The following is a 16,954-nucleotide window of genomic DNA, read 5'->3' as shown; positions in this document are numbered from 1 at the left end:
TCAATTTGCCCTAATTTTTGTAAAATAAATTTTTGCATATCATTAGTTGAAGTACATCTAAATAGTGTTTTGTTTGTTCATATTCATAAAGTATGCCTGAAGGGGCTCTTCTGTAGAGGAAATTTTGCAAAATTCACACAGGCCAAGATTATATGGCACAAAACTATCCCAAAGGCACAACTTGACAAATAAAATGACCAGAAAGCCTTTAATTGAAGATCTCAAATCAGGAAACAAGTTACCATCACATCTGTCTACCAAATCAAGGATAAAGAATCCCAAATATAATATCCTTGGAAGCAGAAATAGAATCTCAGAAAGAATATACAAGAGAAAATAGAAAATAGATTGTACTTCATGAATACTTCATGCTTTGCATCAGATGCATATGGCACAAAAAGTTTTGGAGGTTTGCCTCATGGGAAATTTGAATAAACATCCATCAAGAGGCCGAAGATAGCTAGATCTTACCAGTGAGTTGTGGAATGTGTATCATTAAGAGCGTCATTGTGTAAAAGTGGAACCAAGTACACTTTTTTTTTTCTGAGCTAAGTTAAGGTCTTTACTGATAGCCTCTTGAAGGCAAAAATGACAAGTCACCATTATCACCCTGACAGTGATTTTTTATGGTGTTCATCTATCATCCAAGTGTTCTGAAATACACTCTCAGCATCCCAATATGCGTGCAACCTCCCCCCTTACACACACACCTTATTTGGAGGGGTGTCAAGGTATCAAAATACTAAAATTTTGAAATGCTACTTCAGAAGAGTAAAGAGCCTCTGCTAGCTCAAGTCTTAATTATTTAACTATATGGCAATGTCAGAGATTACCCAGTTCAACCTCCTCATTTAAAGAAAAAATGAAAGTGAACACTGACCTAGAGAGATTAAATTATTTTCTCATTTTGATACAGATAGTAAGTGACAGGGTCAGAATTCAAACTATAGTTCTCTGACTCCAGGTCTGACACTTTTAGATAAATTCTTATTCAAAGCATCTTTTAGAGATGTCTAAACTATTATCTTTATAAACAAATTCTAAATACATCAACATTCCCTGCAAAAACTATATAATCATATGCCTGGAAGTTTAGCAGTCTAACTCACTGCTTCAAGGTAAGAGACTATTTCAAACATCATAGAGAGTGGTGATTAAATTTCTTGAATTATATACTCTTGGCTGGAATATAGAGTAAGCTATCATATCATTCCTTTAAATTTTTATTGAATATGAATTTCTTTACTTTGCTTATACTATCTCATTCCAATCTGTCATTTTAGACTTCCTTTAAGAAAAATAAAGTGAAAGAAGAAGGAAATATATAATCTTATGGTTTCCATTCACTTAGGAAAGTTATTTTATTTTCCCTTATCTGAAAAAAAAGTTGAAATAAAGTTAAATCCAATAAGAAAATATCTTGTAGCTCTTAAAATGGAACTAGTATGGTGAATTTCCTAATTTGTCCTGATTTAAAGTGTAATAAACTAGAGCCCAAATCAAATAAGATATATTTAAGCTATATTTGAGATTTTGGCCCTTCGGTGTTACAAATATCTTTTTAAAAAGCATTACTATTGAATGGAAGCAAAAACTCTAAAGTTTACCATGGCCATTTATAGGGGGAAAAATCCCTGAAAGCAAGTGGGAAAAAATAGGAGTGACAACAGCTGCCAAAATGAAAGACTGAATGTGCCAAACACTGATAGGAGAACAACTGTGATCCAACAGCTCTTGCACTGTGAATATGGGAGCCAGAATGATTTGGAAACTTTCCCGTACTGAAAGAGAGTACATGAAAGAGATGTGAGTCAATGACCCTAATAAAAGAACTCTCTAACCCAGAAAGTAAAGAGGGTGGAGCTGAACCAGACCAACTCTAAAATGGCAAGGGAGAGAAAAGTGTGAATAGTTGCTGAATAAAAGCTTTTTTAAGTACAAAAGATTTTTAAAGACAACAGATGCCATGAGGGAGAATAGCATGACGCAACATGAAGACATACAGTCACCTTAAACAGATTTTGTAGAAGAAGGAGGGATATTCAATGAGACAAAAACTTATTACATCAACACTGAATTCTTATAGAAGGTTAGTGTCTGTCATAGCCACTGCAAAGTTATCTATCACTTCATATTATAGACTTACACCAATTAGAAAAATGATGACTGTTAAAGAAGGCTATTTTATTAATTTTTTTTTGCAATATAAAAGGTAATAGTAGGGGATTGTGATTAAGAAAATGGACAATTCCTGAAATAATTTAGGTTTGACATCCGGAATCTTCTTCAGGCTATTGAGAAATCATATGATCACAGAGAAAGCTGGAAATAAGTACCTTAGATATTGTTGCTGTGTTGTATTTTTTTCAACTTAACACCATTTTACAAATGAGGAAGCTGAGAATCAGAAAGACAAGTGACTTTTTCAATCTCATGCATGTAATAAGTGGCAGAGCAGAAATCTCAAATAAAGGTCTCTTTGCATTTATGCCATATTACTTAAAATAAACTGGTATCTTAATATCTTTGAAGTCCATTCTACAAATACAGCATTGTTCAACTATATGTTGTGATTTCATAAGTACTGAAAAAGTACCCTTATCTATCTCTGTCCCCCCACCCCCCAGTTTCCTACCTACCTGCTTGCTAAAGGCAAGAATTCTATTGTGAAAAACATTCTCTTATTTTAATTCTGTAATCCCCAATAAAAATTTAAAAATCTTTATTGGAGAAGTACTACTTCAAGCTATTTTCAAGTCATTCAGTTTCACTGGGAAAGAGTTGTAAATTTCAAAAAAAAAAATTCAAAAACATTATAGTGACTTTGCAATATTTTATATTTTTATTTGGTAGATGTTCTCTGGGGATAATATGAAGATATATGGTAAAGAATATGGAGAGTTTTCCATATGCACCAAAAGAAAGAACACCCATACAGAGGAAATCATAATTAAATATATTTGACCAATTTTTCTTACAATGTTGAAATTTGAGCCTATACTACATTATCAACACATTATTTGAAGCCATACTTGTCAAAGAGTTCAAACCCAATGAAAGTCTAGAAATGAAAGTTCAAGTACTGGTCAAATCAATTATTGCAAGAAAAACATATTTTCTAATATTTGTTGGGCTTGACAGTTTTCATTCATGTGCACATTGTAGCTATGGTCAGAAATATATATTTTTTCACCACCTGCAGATACCCTTGCTTATTCCATCAATGATTAAAACAATGTACATAGGTCTCAACTAGCATAGAGGTTGAAGGATTATTTAGTCAGTGGCATATGGGATAATCTAGACTATTTGCACTATTTTCAGGGCATGGAGAGGGGATTATTATCCTTAAAAATCCAGCATTGTGGGAAACTTGCCCTGTTCATCTGTAGAGCTATTCTCCAAATGCCTTACATATCCCCAGAACTTAGAAAGTCTTTATTAAACTCATGCAATTAAGAGCAAAGCATAGAATAAATTTTGTAATGTAGTATAAGGGCATAAGAAGTGCCGAGTAAAAATGGTTATAAAGGCCAAAGAATGGTTTACATATAAAACAAGATGAGTAAACAGTAATTGGATTTCAAAACACTCAGTCTCTAATCCCCAAAGAATGATTTTCAGTTCTTACTGTGACTAATCAAGCACTTTAAGCATAAAGACAACAACTGGGTGGCTACAAGTTCTTTTGTTCACACTCAGCAATAATGGTTTTAAATAATAGTTTATTTTCTCTATTTACCTGTAAAACAGTGTTTAACCTTTGCTTTTTAAAAAGTTTTGAGTTCCAAATTCTATCCCTCCCCCCATCCCCAACTGAGGCAAGCAAGGAGATATAAGTTGTAGATATGAAACCATGCAAAATATTTCCATATTAGTCATTTTGTGTGAGAAAACTTCAACACAAAATAGAAAGGAAGGAAGGAAGGAAAAAGGAAGGAAGAAAAGAAGAAAAAGAAAGGAAGAAAGAAGAAAATAGCATGTTTTGGTCTGTATTCAGATGCCATCAGTTTTTCTCTGGAGGCAGATAACATTTTTCATCATGAGTCCTATTTTGGATCACTGTATTGCCGAGAATAGCTAAGTCAATCACAGTTGTCCATCATACAATATTGCTGTTATTGAGTACAATGTTCTGCTGGTTCTGCTCGCTTCACTCTGCATCAGTTCATGTAAGTTTTTCCAGGTATTTCTGAAATCATCCTGCTCATCATTTCTTACAGCACAATAATATTCCATTGTAATCAGATACCACAACTTGTTCAGCCATTCCCCAATGGATGGACATCACCTTAGTTTCCAATTCTTAGCCACCACTATAAATACTTTTGTACAAATAGGCTCTTTCCCCCACCCCCCTTTTCAAATCTTTTTGGGATACAGACCTAGTAGTGATATTACTAGATCAAAGAGTATGCATAATTTTATAGCCCTTTGGGCATAGTTCCAAATTGCTCTCCAGAATGGTTGGATCAGTTCACAACTCCACCAATAGTACATTAGTGTCTCAGTTTGCCCAAATCTTTTCCAACATTGATCATTATTTATTTTTGTTATATTAGCTAATCTGATGGATTTGAGGTGGTACCTCATAATTGTTTTTATTTGCATTTCTCTAATTATTCGTGATTTACAACATTTCATATGATTATAGATAGCTTTGATTTCTTTGTCTGAAAACTGCCTGTTGATATCCTTTGACCATTTATCAATTGGGGAATGGAATATATTCTTATAAATTTGACTCAGTTTTCTATATATTTAAGAAATGAATCACTTATCAGAGATCCTTACTATAATCACCCCCCCCCCCATTTTCTGCTTTTCTTCTCAGTCTGGTTGCATTGGTTTTGTTTGTGCAAAAACTTTTAAATTTTATATAATTAAAATTAACCACTTTACATTTTGTAATGCTCTCTGTATCTTGTTTGGTCCTAATTCTTCCCTTATCCATAGAGCTAATAGTTCTTGTAATTTGTTTATGGTATCACCCTTTGTGTCTAAAATAATGTAACCATTTTGACCTTACCTTAGTACATTATGTGAGATGTTGCTCTATACCTAGTTTCTACCATATTGTTTTCTACTTTTCCCAGAAATTTTTGTTAAATAATGAGTTTTTATCCCAAAAGCTCAGATGTTTGAGTTTATCATACACTAAATTACTCTGGTCATTTACTCTAATGTATTGTGCACCTAATTTATTCCACTGATCTATCACTCTATTTATTATCCAGTACCAGATTGTTGTGATAATTACTAATTAACCAAATAATTTTATAATTATAATAATTAATAATTGTTTTGATAATTTTAAATAACTGGAAAATATTAATTGCTTATGGGTAGGTCCTGCCAATATAATAAAAATGACAATGCTACCTAAATTAATCTACTTTGTTAATGCCATACCAATCAAACTACCAAAAATATTTTATAAAGCTAAAAAAAATAAGAAAATTTATCTTGAAACAAAAAAGTCAAGAGTATCAAGGGAATCAATGAGAAAAAAAATGTGAAAGAAGGTGACCTAACCAAACTAGAATTCAAAGTGCAATATAAAGTAATAATCATTTTAAGTCAATAAAACAATTGAAACTACAAACTAGTTTGATAGTGGTATCAACTGTTTCTTTTATAACAAAAATTAATGAAAAGTATACTTTTCATTACCATGACCTTAGCAATACTATTATTCAAGGAACAAAATGTCAATTTTATTTAGAAGAAAAATGCTTTCATGTGTAATGAACTTGAAGCAGTTAAAGGTTTCTGAAAAAATGAAGCTGGTAATGCTTTTGAATTATATTTCATCTATGATGACTATTGATGAAGACCATTTACATACATAAAATATAATCAGTGTCTTGATGCAGAAAGAGTACAAGATTTGAAGTCACAGTACCTAAGATTGAATCCCAGATCTGCTATTTACTAATTGTAATTTTGGCCAAATCACTTATTTTCTCTGGACCTCATTACTTCATCTGAAAAATGAGGAGAATGGACTCCATTGCATCTAAAGTCCTCAGTTTTAAATTCTTTTCCTGCTCTTAATCTATGGTGCTGTGGACAATGCAAATCCTTTTTTTTTTCATCTTTCTTGCATCTTCTTAAAAAAGTAATAAAAACAGCTTTGAAAAATGAAGAGGCAAATGAGTATGGTATTTATTCTATAAAAATGTCTTGCTTCAAATGTCTTCTAAAAATAATTGACAAAAGTAACCTGCCCAAAGAGGATTTAATCCTTATTCAATGGAGATCTTCTAGCAAGGCTATCTGCTTAAAGATGTAATTACGGGGTAATAGAATGAATTAAATAACTGCTGAGATGCCTTCTAACATGGAATTTCATGATTCTATAACATCAGAGTTTCTAGACCCATGTAACTTTGTGGTTATTAAAAGAAACAAAAAATTATATATGTATACATAATATTGTATGTATGTATATGGTCATGAAAGAAAAGTATGCATGTGTTTAGAATAAGACAATGGAAATTCACATTTTAGGAGAGGTCATAAGCAATGACCTTCTAGTCCAAGAAGATATTTTCTTGTGATGCTACATGTGATCATTAGGGGAAAAAAATCTCTTTTATTTTTGATCTTCCTATGTCCATATATAGTACATAATTGTAGCTACCTCTCAATATACATATATATGTTCATATATATATGTATATGTACATATACTATATGTACTATATATGTATATAGTACAGATATGTATATGTATGTATGTATGTATGCATGTGTGTATGTGCGTGTGATACTAATGTGTATTTTAAAGGCTTTGGAAAAATGCATTGTCAGTAGTGTTACTCCACCCATATTTGGAAGCCAATCAATCAACTAGCATTTATTAAGTGCCTAAGAAATGTCAGTATTTGCTAATCTCTGGAGTGAGTAGATTACTAATATATAAATCACACTCTCTCCCCTACTCTCCCCCCAAATTACAAGAAAGAGTATTTATCTTTTTGATTATCTCTGATTTCATGAAGTTAAAGCTCCTCATACAATTTAAAACAATCTTACTACTATTTATTTTACATTTAAATAAAGAATAAATGTCCCTGTGATATCCTTTTATGTTTCGACTTGATAATTGGTTATCTCATCATTTTTCTTCAGCAAACTATATATTTCCAGAGCTTTTGATGTTTTTGTAGACCTCTTTAACATTTTTACTGCTTTCATCTAGTCCCAATTCAAATTCTCTAGAATTTTGATATAAATCTAAAACTATGGGGGTAAAAATATATTGCCATTATATGTTCTACCTTGTTCTCCAAGTCTGTCACATAATCATAATGGGGGATGGCAGTGTGAATCCCCTCACCCCCCGTTTACTGACAGATATTATCTGTTTGATTGTCTATACAATCCCACTTCATTGGTCCAGTTGAATTATGACAACAAAGTTCTCAACTCCCATTTTCTACCTTAAATATATTCTACAGTTACTTGAAAACAAAGTAACTTATACCTCAACAAAACAGAGGGTATACACTTTCTAAACTATTACAAATGCTACAATATTTTCTTCAGCTAAAATTCTTCTAGAATTCTCTTATTCTGTTATTAATTGGCATTAAATGCTTTAAAGTTTGCTAAATGCTTTATGTACACTATTACATTCAATCATTACAAAAACCTTGTTACTTAGGTACTAAGGTTAGCTAACAAGGTACCCTTCTTGCCTGACTTTTCTTACACAATTTGAACTCTTTCTATACCACACAATCTTCAGTGCTGTAGCTTTAAATTTAAAATATTTCCTACAAAAAGGGATTACAGAGGATTTTCCTTCTCAGTCACATACAATGTATTCCCTTTAAAATAAAAAAGCAAAAAAAAAAAAAAGCATACTTTCTTCTGGACCCTATGAAATGTCATTTCCTTCAATCTAAGATTCAGATCCTCTGATCCCAAAGCTTTTTCTTAAAGCTTTCTCCACTACTCTATAACATTTTATTACTTCAATACATGATGATGACACATTTAAAGAAGAAAAGCTAAGAACAAAAAATGAAATTAAATCTTTATTGAGAAAATAGACATATCAGAGGGGAATAGGATGATGATGAAGGAAGAATTACACAAATAGAATTACACAAATATCATTTTATATCTGTGTTCCTTTGACAGGAATGGACAGAACAATGTGTCTAAATAATCACAGAAGCACCACAGTAGATTTTTATGGAAGAAATAAGTTCAGGTTCTGCCTTACACGCCATGTAACCATAAGGAAGACAATTCACATCTCAGTGTACTCAGACAACTGTGTAAACCCATACACATTTCACAAGTGTGTTTTTTTTTTTGTAGATAAAATTTTGATGTTAGAAATTCTCCACATGATTAAAATCATTGGTGTGGATCATGTTGACAGTCTCATGCACACATGTGCATTGTCATCATATAAGCACCTCCAAATCAGAAATGGCATGCATTCATTGTGTTTCTAATTCTGTTCTTGCCCCAGAATTTCAGTAACTATTTGTCAAATTAACAAAGTAAGATAATAATTCAAAGAAAAAAATGTTTCAGATGTTAGTAAAGAAACCTTTACAACATCAGAGCAATTCTTAACATGTTATATATTCATAGCATGTTATATATAGAAATAGATCAGTCATTGTTTTCAGGTCTGCTAAATAAAACTAGACTCTTGAAATGGCATGTCATTTGACCTTTGAGGGTTTCATCAGCTGTATTTAACTGATGCAAACGGAACACATTTGGAAGTGTCCTGTGTTGACAGGACAGAGTCTCCTGTTAGTTTTCACAATGTTCAAAAGGAGCAAGCCCTCTGCTACAGATAGAAAGAGGGAAATATTTGTCCAAGGAGCTACACAGCCCATACTGAAGAATGACCTGAGGAATTTTCATGCTTTATCACAACTTGTTCTGTCTGCTGGTGGACTGAAACCAACTCCAGTAGTTAAACATTCAAAATCTGCTCACTTTGAGATAGAAATCCTTGATGCTCAAACCAGAAAGCAGATATGTATTGTAGACAAGGTGAGTTTTATTTTGGTTTTTATTCCCCTTCTTTCATTAGGGCTTCTTGATTTGTAGTTAAAGGAGTACTGTGCTTCTCTTAAAAAAAATTGATATTATCTTTTATTTTGCCATAAGTGGGACCCACATTTATTATTTATAAAGAAATCAATAGTGATTCATGATATAAAACATATATTTTTAATATTGTCGAATAATTAAATCCTGATTTATATTATTTACTATATAAATTTGATCATTAGCCCCAGATAAAATTTCTGACATTAGTGAAATCTCCAAACTTTCCTCTACCTCAAGGTACATTCTAAAATTCATGTCTTTTTTATGATGACAAACCACTGAATACTTCAGTGTGCCTCCCTACATTTTATTAGTCTTTGTAGCTTATAGTGATACCTTGTCATTGAAGCAATTGAGTTACAAAGAGATTTGGATTCTACCACTCACACTTGACGTAGAATGCTTTTTGGCTTTTTTTTTTTTAATGGGGCTGCAAAAGGAGATGAGCTACGGTTGGTTAAGAAATATTACCATCTACTATTGCAACAAACATATCTATTTCAAAGCTACAAAGTCAAAGTTCATGGTGAGGTCTGTGATATGTACAATACTGAGCACTTCTAAATGTTTTAATGTACTCAGATTAAAAGATGTTTTATTAGAAATGCATGCATCTTCATATGAACTTTGACAATGAATATATTTGTGTTCTGAAACAAACTAATAATTTCCAGAGAGAGAGTGAAGATTGAGGCATCCATACATGTATACATACATACATGCATACATACCTACATATACATATATACATGCTACATTGTCATAAATATTATATATACACACTAGCTAATGTGGGAATTTATTTTGACTGACTATATATGTTCATAATGGCTTTTGCTTTTCTTGCTTTCTCAATACGTAAGAGTGACAAAGTTCAGAGCTGAAAATAAAACAGAATTTTAAAAATGTAAGCATATGATAAAAAGAAAAGTAATTCAGAATATTCCTTCAACCACCAATTAGATCATGGCCAATAATAATGCAAATGATGATCATTTCTGATGAAATTCCTTCAGTAATTGAGAAATATGAATTCAGATAACTATAAAGAAGGGTAAGGAGGATTTATCTAATTCAAAATCCTGTGCAGAGACTTATAAACTATTTTAAAGTTATTATCCCTTATCAGTATCCATATTGCTGTAAAATTATAAGTTTCCAAAGAGAGAAATGTACAACTGTAATAGAATAACATTTCTTTATTAGCATATATATTAGTTTAAAGTCATAAAAACATTTCAAACATTCTCAGTTTCCCTTAAAATAAAAAAAAAGGTGGGAGGTATTTGAGATAACACCTGGAAGATTTCGGCTATAAAACTTCAAGCCTGAATTTTTGAGGGAAAAATAAAATTGCATCTTCAAACTATTTTGATTCACGTAAGATTTAAAACACAAGTTTTCTTCTTTAGAAGTAAAATTACCTTCATGACTCTATCCAGTTATATTCAGTCAGTTTCAGATTGCTGTCTAAGATACCGCTGGACTGTTAGTAAATGAAGATGAAATATTATTTGCACTAGAAATTTAACTTTTTTGCATTTTTCTGATGTTATTTGGACCTATTTTAGCCTGGCATTAATATAGACCACTGAATGTTTGTATAGATCAAGAGATGACAGTTAAACCAATGCAGAGGTAGTGAGTGGGAAGAAAAAAAACAATACATGCAAAAAGACATTTTGGGAAATGACTTTTTGTTATACTTTGCAAACCTTTTCAAACTAAATGATGAATATTAATTTTGAACTTAAAAATAAATTTAAAAGTTTTGAGTAAAAATGTAGGCAACAATTGAACAAAATAAGCTCTTAATCAAAACTGAATAAATATGTACTTTAAAATTCTAAAGGAACAACTTTCAGAATTATGGGGATCTCACTACCCAGCTAATTTGTGAACATAGCCTAGTCATTATTATATAATATTCATGAGAAAACACAGTATTGCTGTAACCAGAATGAGAATGATCATTATTTTTTTCCCAAGTTATTCTTATAATATGTGAATGTGTGAATAGAAGGAAGATCTGTTCAATTCTTTGAGGAACTTCAAATATAGAGTATGTTCCTTCTTCAATTCAGATACATTTTTAATTTGGTAGCCAAATCTGGGGGAGCTTATGTGCCTTACCTAGTCACTCATTTAGTTTCAGAAGTGGAATTGAACCAAGGTCTTCTTTACATCTCTCTGATAACTATGTATATATCAACATGTATAGATAGACAGATAGATAGATCTATAAATATATGGGTATGTACATATATGTATTTTGGTACATGATGACTTAATTCAAATGTGAAGATTTGGGTGTTAAGGCTTTAATTAAATATGTAAATTCTATATATCAGGGAACTAGAACTTTGGAAGTATGTATATATATATTACATACATACACATACACAAATACACACATATGTGTGTGTGTATGTATGTATTTAATACCCTCTGGATTTCACTCTGGTGACATTAACTTAGAGCCAGTGCAATAGTGTCACATATGACCAATAGTTTTGAAGTACATGGAGAAATTCAGAGAATCAGACTCGGGATTCATTGAACTTTTTTTTTACAGTTTTACAGAACAATGCTTTGTGATGTTAACCTTGTGTTTCAGTATTCTCTTTCATACATTTACTTGGTTTTTATGTGAAAAAAAGATATTTCTAGGTCATCTAACACTGTAAAGAATGGAGAAAATTCAAGATAGTTTCAATTTCCCCCCTTTCTAATGTGTGGCATAAAATAACAAAAATAATACTTACAATAGATAAAATATAAATAATGTTTTACAGCTGACAATTTTTTTTCTCCAAATAATCCTGTGACATAGGTATTGAAAGGAAAGGAAATAAAGACACAAGAAGTTGAAATGACTGACAGCTGGCAAGTAGTGAAGGGGAGGGGGAGACAGAAACCAATATTTTCTGATTTTAAATCTAGTATTCCTTCTATTATACCAAGATTCCTTATGCTCAAAGAATTAGTAACATTTTTGTAATTGACTGAAATTTCTACCTTTCAACTAAATGAATTTTTAAAAAAATCATTTAGTACATATTATGTGATCATCATTGCCTAAGGAATATAACTAGACCTTAGAGTCTGACTAGAAAGACAAAACTAATGCGTGAAATATTTTGTTAAAGGAGGTGCTAAGAAACACTTAGCAATACTATTCTAGGCATGACTTTTAGTGTTACTGAAGAGTTAAATGGAAAGTCTAAGATTCCAAATCAAGTTTATTCCTCAGAGTTCCTTGCTTTTTCCAAGAGGCCAAATTGCCTCTACTTAGTCTTTATGACTGCCATTTTGTAATTAGAGAACTAATCCATTTGCGATTCACCTTTTAGATGCTCAATTACTTATTGCTAAGTTAGGAAAAGCTACAAGGGAGAGTTTTAACACAAGATTGGCCTTGAAGAATGAGTAGGCTTTATATAGGTAGGGCATTCAAAAGTAGAGGGAACAACACCAAAGTCATCAAAGTGAAAATATTCAGGATAAACTCAAAGAACTATGAAGTGGACCTCTTTGAAACAGAAGAGAATATTGGGAAGGCATGTTCAATATGGTTATATCAGAAGAGTGGAGTAGGATTTAGAGGTGTGTGAGAAGTTGGGGACAAATGAATTTTTCATGGTCCAATATGATATGATTCAATAGGGAACCATTATATGTTCTTGCTCAAGAGAAAAGCATGATTAAAATATTTCATTATATTAATCTGTTCAGAGACATGTGTATGTGTTTCTATAGGGATATGCTGAAGGTTCATGGACAGGAGAAGATGATGATGAAATAAGTATTTCATTACATTTAATCTGTTTGGCACTAATTTCTCAGTGTAATCAAGAATGACTCAGATACAGAATGGAGCATGTATGGATGTGGATAGATAGAAGAGATAGGTAGATAGACAGACAGACAGACAGATATATAGATCAAAATACAGATACATATATATCTATAGAGAACCATTTAATGTCTAAAAATAAACTAATTATATACTTTAGAAGAAAATAAAGAGATTTGAATAGACAATTTTTAAAAGATATCCAGCTTTCTGAGTAAATTGCATCAAAAAGGGTTATAGCTAATCAGTGACAAAATTTTGAGAAATGGACAAAGTTTGTATTTAAAAGTCCCTTTTCACATTTTATCATGTTGATGATAACAGCTCCTTTTCTCCTCTCAGGCAAGCAATTCCTTTGAGCTTTCAATACCAAGTCAAAGCCCCATCATTAGGTTGATAGATATGATGTGTAAAACAGTTTACAGTAACAGTATAATATAATATATTGTTAAATGTAATTATATATATGTGTGTGTGTGCATATATATGCATATGTATACATATATACAATTAGATATGTATAATTATCTTCACTTTCTAACACTTTCTCTTTTATCCCAAGTAGAATACTACCACAAAACAATTTAGTAAACATAAGCAAAAACAAATTAATCATATATTTAAATGCATTCAACATTCTACACATAGAGTCCATGATCTTTCAGCAAAGAACAGGGAGGCATGCTTAGCCACCAGTCCTCTGGGGTAATACTTGGTTATACTGATCAGAGTCCTGAAGTCATTCAATGGTATTTTTCTGTGTGTTATTGCAGTCATCTTGGATATGATTTTCCTGGTCCAACTTACTTTATTTGGAATCTAAAAGTCTTCCAAAGTTTATCTGTAAAATCAATAGTCTTCATTTTTTATGGACCAGTATTATCCCATCCAATTTATATACTATGCTTTACTCTACTCAGCCATTCTTCAAAATGTAGATGCCAACTTTTCTTCTAGTTCCTTACTACTATAAAAATCAAGGATATATATGCATGTATGTATATACATATATGTGTATCTAATCTCTCATCTATGTGTATACATATACAGATATATGTGTCTATATGTATGTGTATATATGCACATGTGTGTATTTGTATATATATGCATGTGTGTGTGCATGCATGTATATGTGTTTGCATGTGTATGTGCATTTTATCTCTGGTTTTGATTTCATTCGTGTCTATACTTACTTTAGTACAAATCCAAATTAATTTATAGAGTAGTTAGAATAATTCATGTTCTAACAATAACAGATTAATATTCTTGTCTTCTCATAGCATAACTTTTGCAATATTTTTCCATTTTAATCTTTGTCAAGCTGATAGGTGTAACATAAAGCCTCATGGTTGTTTTAATTCACATTTCCTTATTGTTAGTGATATGAACCATCCCTTCCTTTCTTCTATTGAAAACTGCCAATTCGGGTAGAAATATAACTTCTAAAATTACTAATCTTGCTCAGAATAATTGAAACCTAATCTGGATTAAAGTGTTAAGTAAACGAATGGTACTGATACAATTTTTAACATTTGTCAACTGGGATGGGAAGAATTCATGGAATCATCCCAGTGTTTTCATAACTAAATCACATCACATTAGGTTATTGTCGATTTTGACTACCCAATGAGAATAGCACTAAAAGATAGGATATAAATATCTCTAGCAACAGGCTTTGCAGGTGCACCACCTAGTGGTGGCATTAAATATATAGTGTAAAATCCAAAGAATGTCATATATTAGTTACAGACAGAGGTAGATTATATAAAATAGTAACTGATACATTCTGAGAAAGAAGATATTTTAAATAACATCATAAAATGTACTTGTTAGTCTTTTTTCTTCCATATTATTTTTACTCTGATAGATTTAACTCAAATAAACCACTATATTTTAAACAACCAGGGAAATAATGATATCATGACTATGTATATATGATAAAAAGCCACCAATGAATTATATCAATTAAAAATACTTTAGTCACAAAATAAGTTGTTTGGTATTATAAGTCAGAAGTTGGTTCCCAATATACACTTTAAAACTTTCATGCATGTATTTAAGTAATATTCAAAAACACTGAGTTGAATTTCATAGATATAAATTTGTACATTAAAATATTCTCTAAGAACAAGACAAGATAGTTCCCCTTGTTTTCTTGTATTCACATAATGGGAAAACTAAAATTTCCAAAAATTCTGGGAATCAGTTGTATTGGGTGTAAGAAATACACTCAATAATTGCTCATGTCCATATGGTATTTTCAAATTAATAAAGCATTTTCCTCACAATATCTGTGTGATGTTCAGTGTATACATATTATTATACGCACTTTGAACATGAAAAAAACTTAGTTTGAACCTCTAAGGTCAAATGAAAGATCTAGGAATCAAAACAAAGTCATCTGATTTCAAGTACATGCTGTCTCCAGTTAGCATGTACAGTGCACAGCACCTACCACAAGATAGGTGCTTAATAAATGTTTATTGACTGATTGCCTCCTATAATGTCTAATTACCTCTACTTTATGATTCCTGCTTTGTAATTTAAGAAGTAGACAATTGAGAGCTGCCTTTCTGATCCTTAGTTACATGTTTCTATTAGATATAATTTACTCTAATTAAAAAAAAGTTTGTTAGGAATCCTAGTTTCAAATAAACTTCATAAATATGAATTCCTCATTAAATATATTTAAATTGGATATCATTTAAAATATTACAACCTTGAACCCACTCTTTGACAAAAACTGCTGATAAAACTTGAAAAGAGTATGGCAGAAAGTAGGCATAGATCAAAATCTCATACCATATACCAAAATAAAGTCAAAATAGGTTCCTGATTTAGATATAGAGGCTGATACTATAAGCAAACTGGGAGAGCAAGGAATAGTTTACCTATCAGATCTATGGCAACAGGAGAATTCATGACCAAACAGGAGATAGAGAATGTTACAAAAAGCAAAATAGATAACCTTGATTACATTAAATTGAAAAGTTTTTGCACAAACAAACTAATACAACTAAGATTAGAATGAAAGTAGAAAATTGGAAAAGAATTTTTAGAACCAGTCTCTCTGATAAGGGTCTCATTTCTAAAATATACAGAGAATTAAGTCAAATTTACAAGAATACAACTCATTCCCCAATTGATAAATGGTCAAAGGATATAAACAGGCAGTTCTCAGATGAAGAAATTAAAGCCATCTATAGTCATATGAAAAAATGCTCTAAATCACTATTGATTAGACAAATGCAAATCAAAACAACTTTGAGGTACCACATCACACCTATCATATTGGCCAACATGAGAGAACAAGAAAATGGTAAATGTTGGAGAAGATGTGGGAAAATTGGAACACTAATGCATTGTTGGTGGAGTTGTGAAATGATCCAACCATTTTGGAGAGCAATTTGGAACTATGCCCAAAGGGCTATAAAAATGTGCATACCCTTTGACCCAGCACTAGCACTTCTAGGGCTATATCCCAGAGAGATCATACAAATGGGAAAAGGACCCACATGTACAAACATATTTATAGCAGCTCTTTTTGTGGTGGAAAAGAATTGGAAATTGAGAGGATGCCCATCAATTGGGGAATGGCTGAACAAGTTGTGGTATATAAATGTAATAGAATACTACTGTTGCTATAAAAATGATGAGCAAATGGATTTCAGAAAAACCTGGAAAAACTTGTATGGTCTGATGCTGAGTGAAGTGAGTAGAACCAGGAGAACATCATACACAATAATAGCCACATTGTGTGATGACTAACATTGATAAACTTAACCTTTCTCAGCAATACAAAGATCTAAGACATCTCCAAAAGCCTCATGATGGAAAATGCTATCCACAAAGAAGAAAGAACTATGGAGTTTGAATGCAGATCGAAGCATACTATTTACTATTTTTTTCTTCTGTTATGTTTTGTTTCTTCTTTCTGGTGGTTCCTCCTATTGTTTCTAATTCTTGCATCACTAATGTGAAAATATGTTTAATAGGAGTGTATAT

At 31.6% G+C, this 16,954-nt stretch overlaps 1 protein-coding gene across 1 annotated transcript in view; it reads left to right on the top strand.

The window, feature by feature from the left end:
- The first annotated feature begins 8,799 nt into the window (after window positions 1–8,799).
- TECRL (trans-2,3-enoyl-CoA reductase like) overlaps window positions 8,800–16,954 on the top strand; it is a 186,888-nt gene continuing 178,733 nt past the window's right edge. The window contains exon 1 of the mRNA XM_027836328.1: window positions 8,800–9,033. Within this exon, the coding sequence (XP_027692129.1) occupies window positions 8,800–9,033 (234 nt within the window). The remainder of the gene's footprint in view (window positions 9,034–16,954) is intronic.

The sequence above is a fragment of the Vombatus ursinus genome, unplaced genomic scaffold (assembly GCF_900497805.2).
Source record: "Vombatus ursinus unplaced genomic scaffold, bare-nosed wombat genome assembly UNPS02014818.1, whole genome shotgun sequence".
Taxonomy (NCBI): domain Eukaryota; kingdom Metazoa; phylum Chordata; class Mammalia; order Diprotodontia; family Vombatidae; genus Vombatus; species Vombatus ursinus.
Note: the sequence above shows the minus strand (reverse complement) of the source record. Positions and strands in the feature narration are given on the sequence as shown.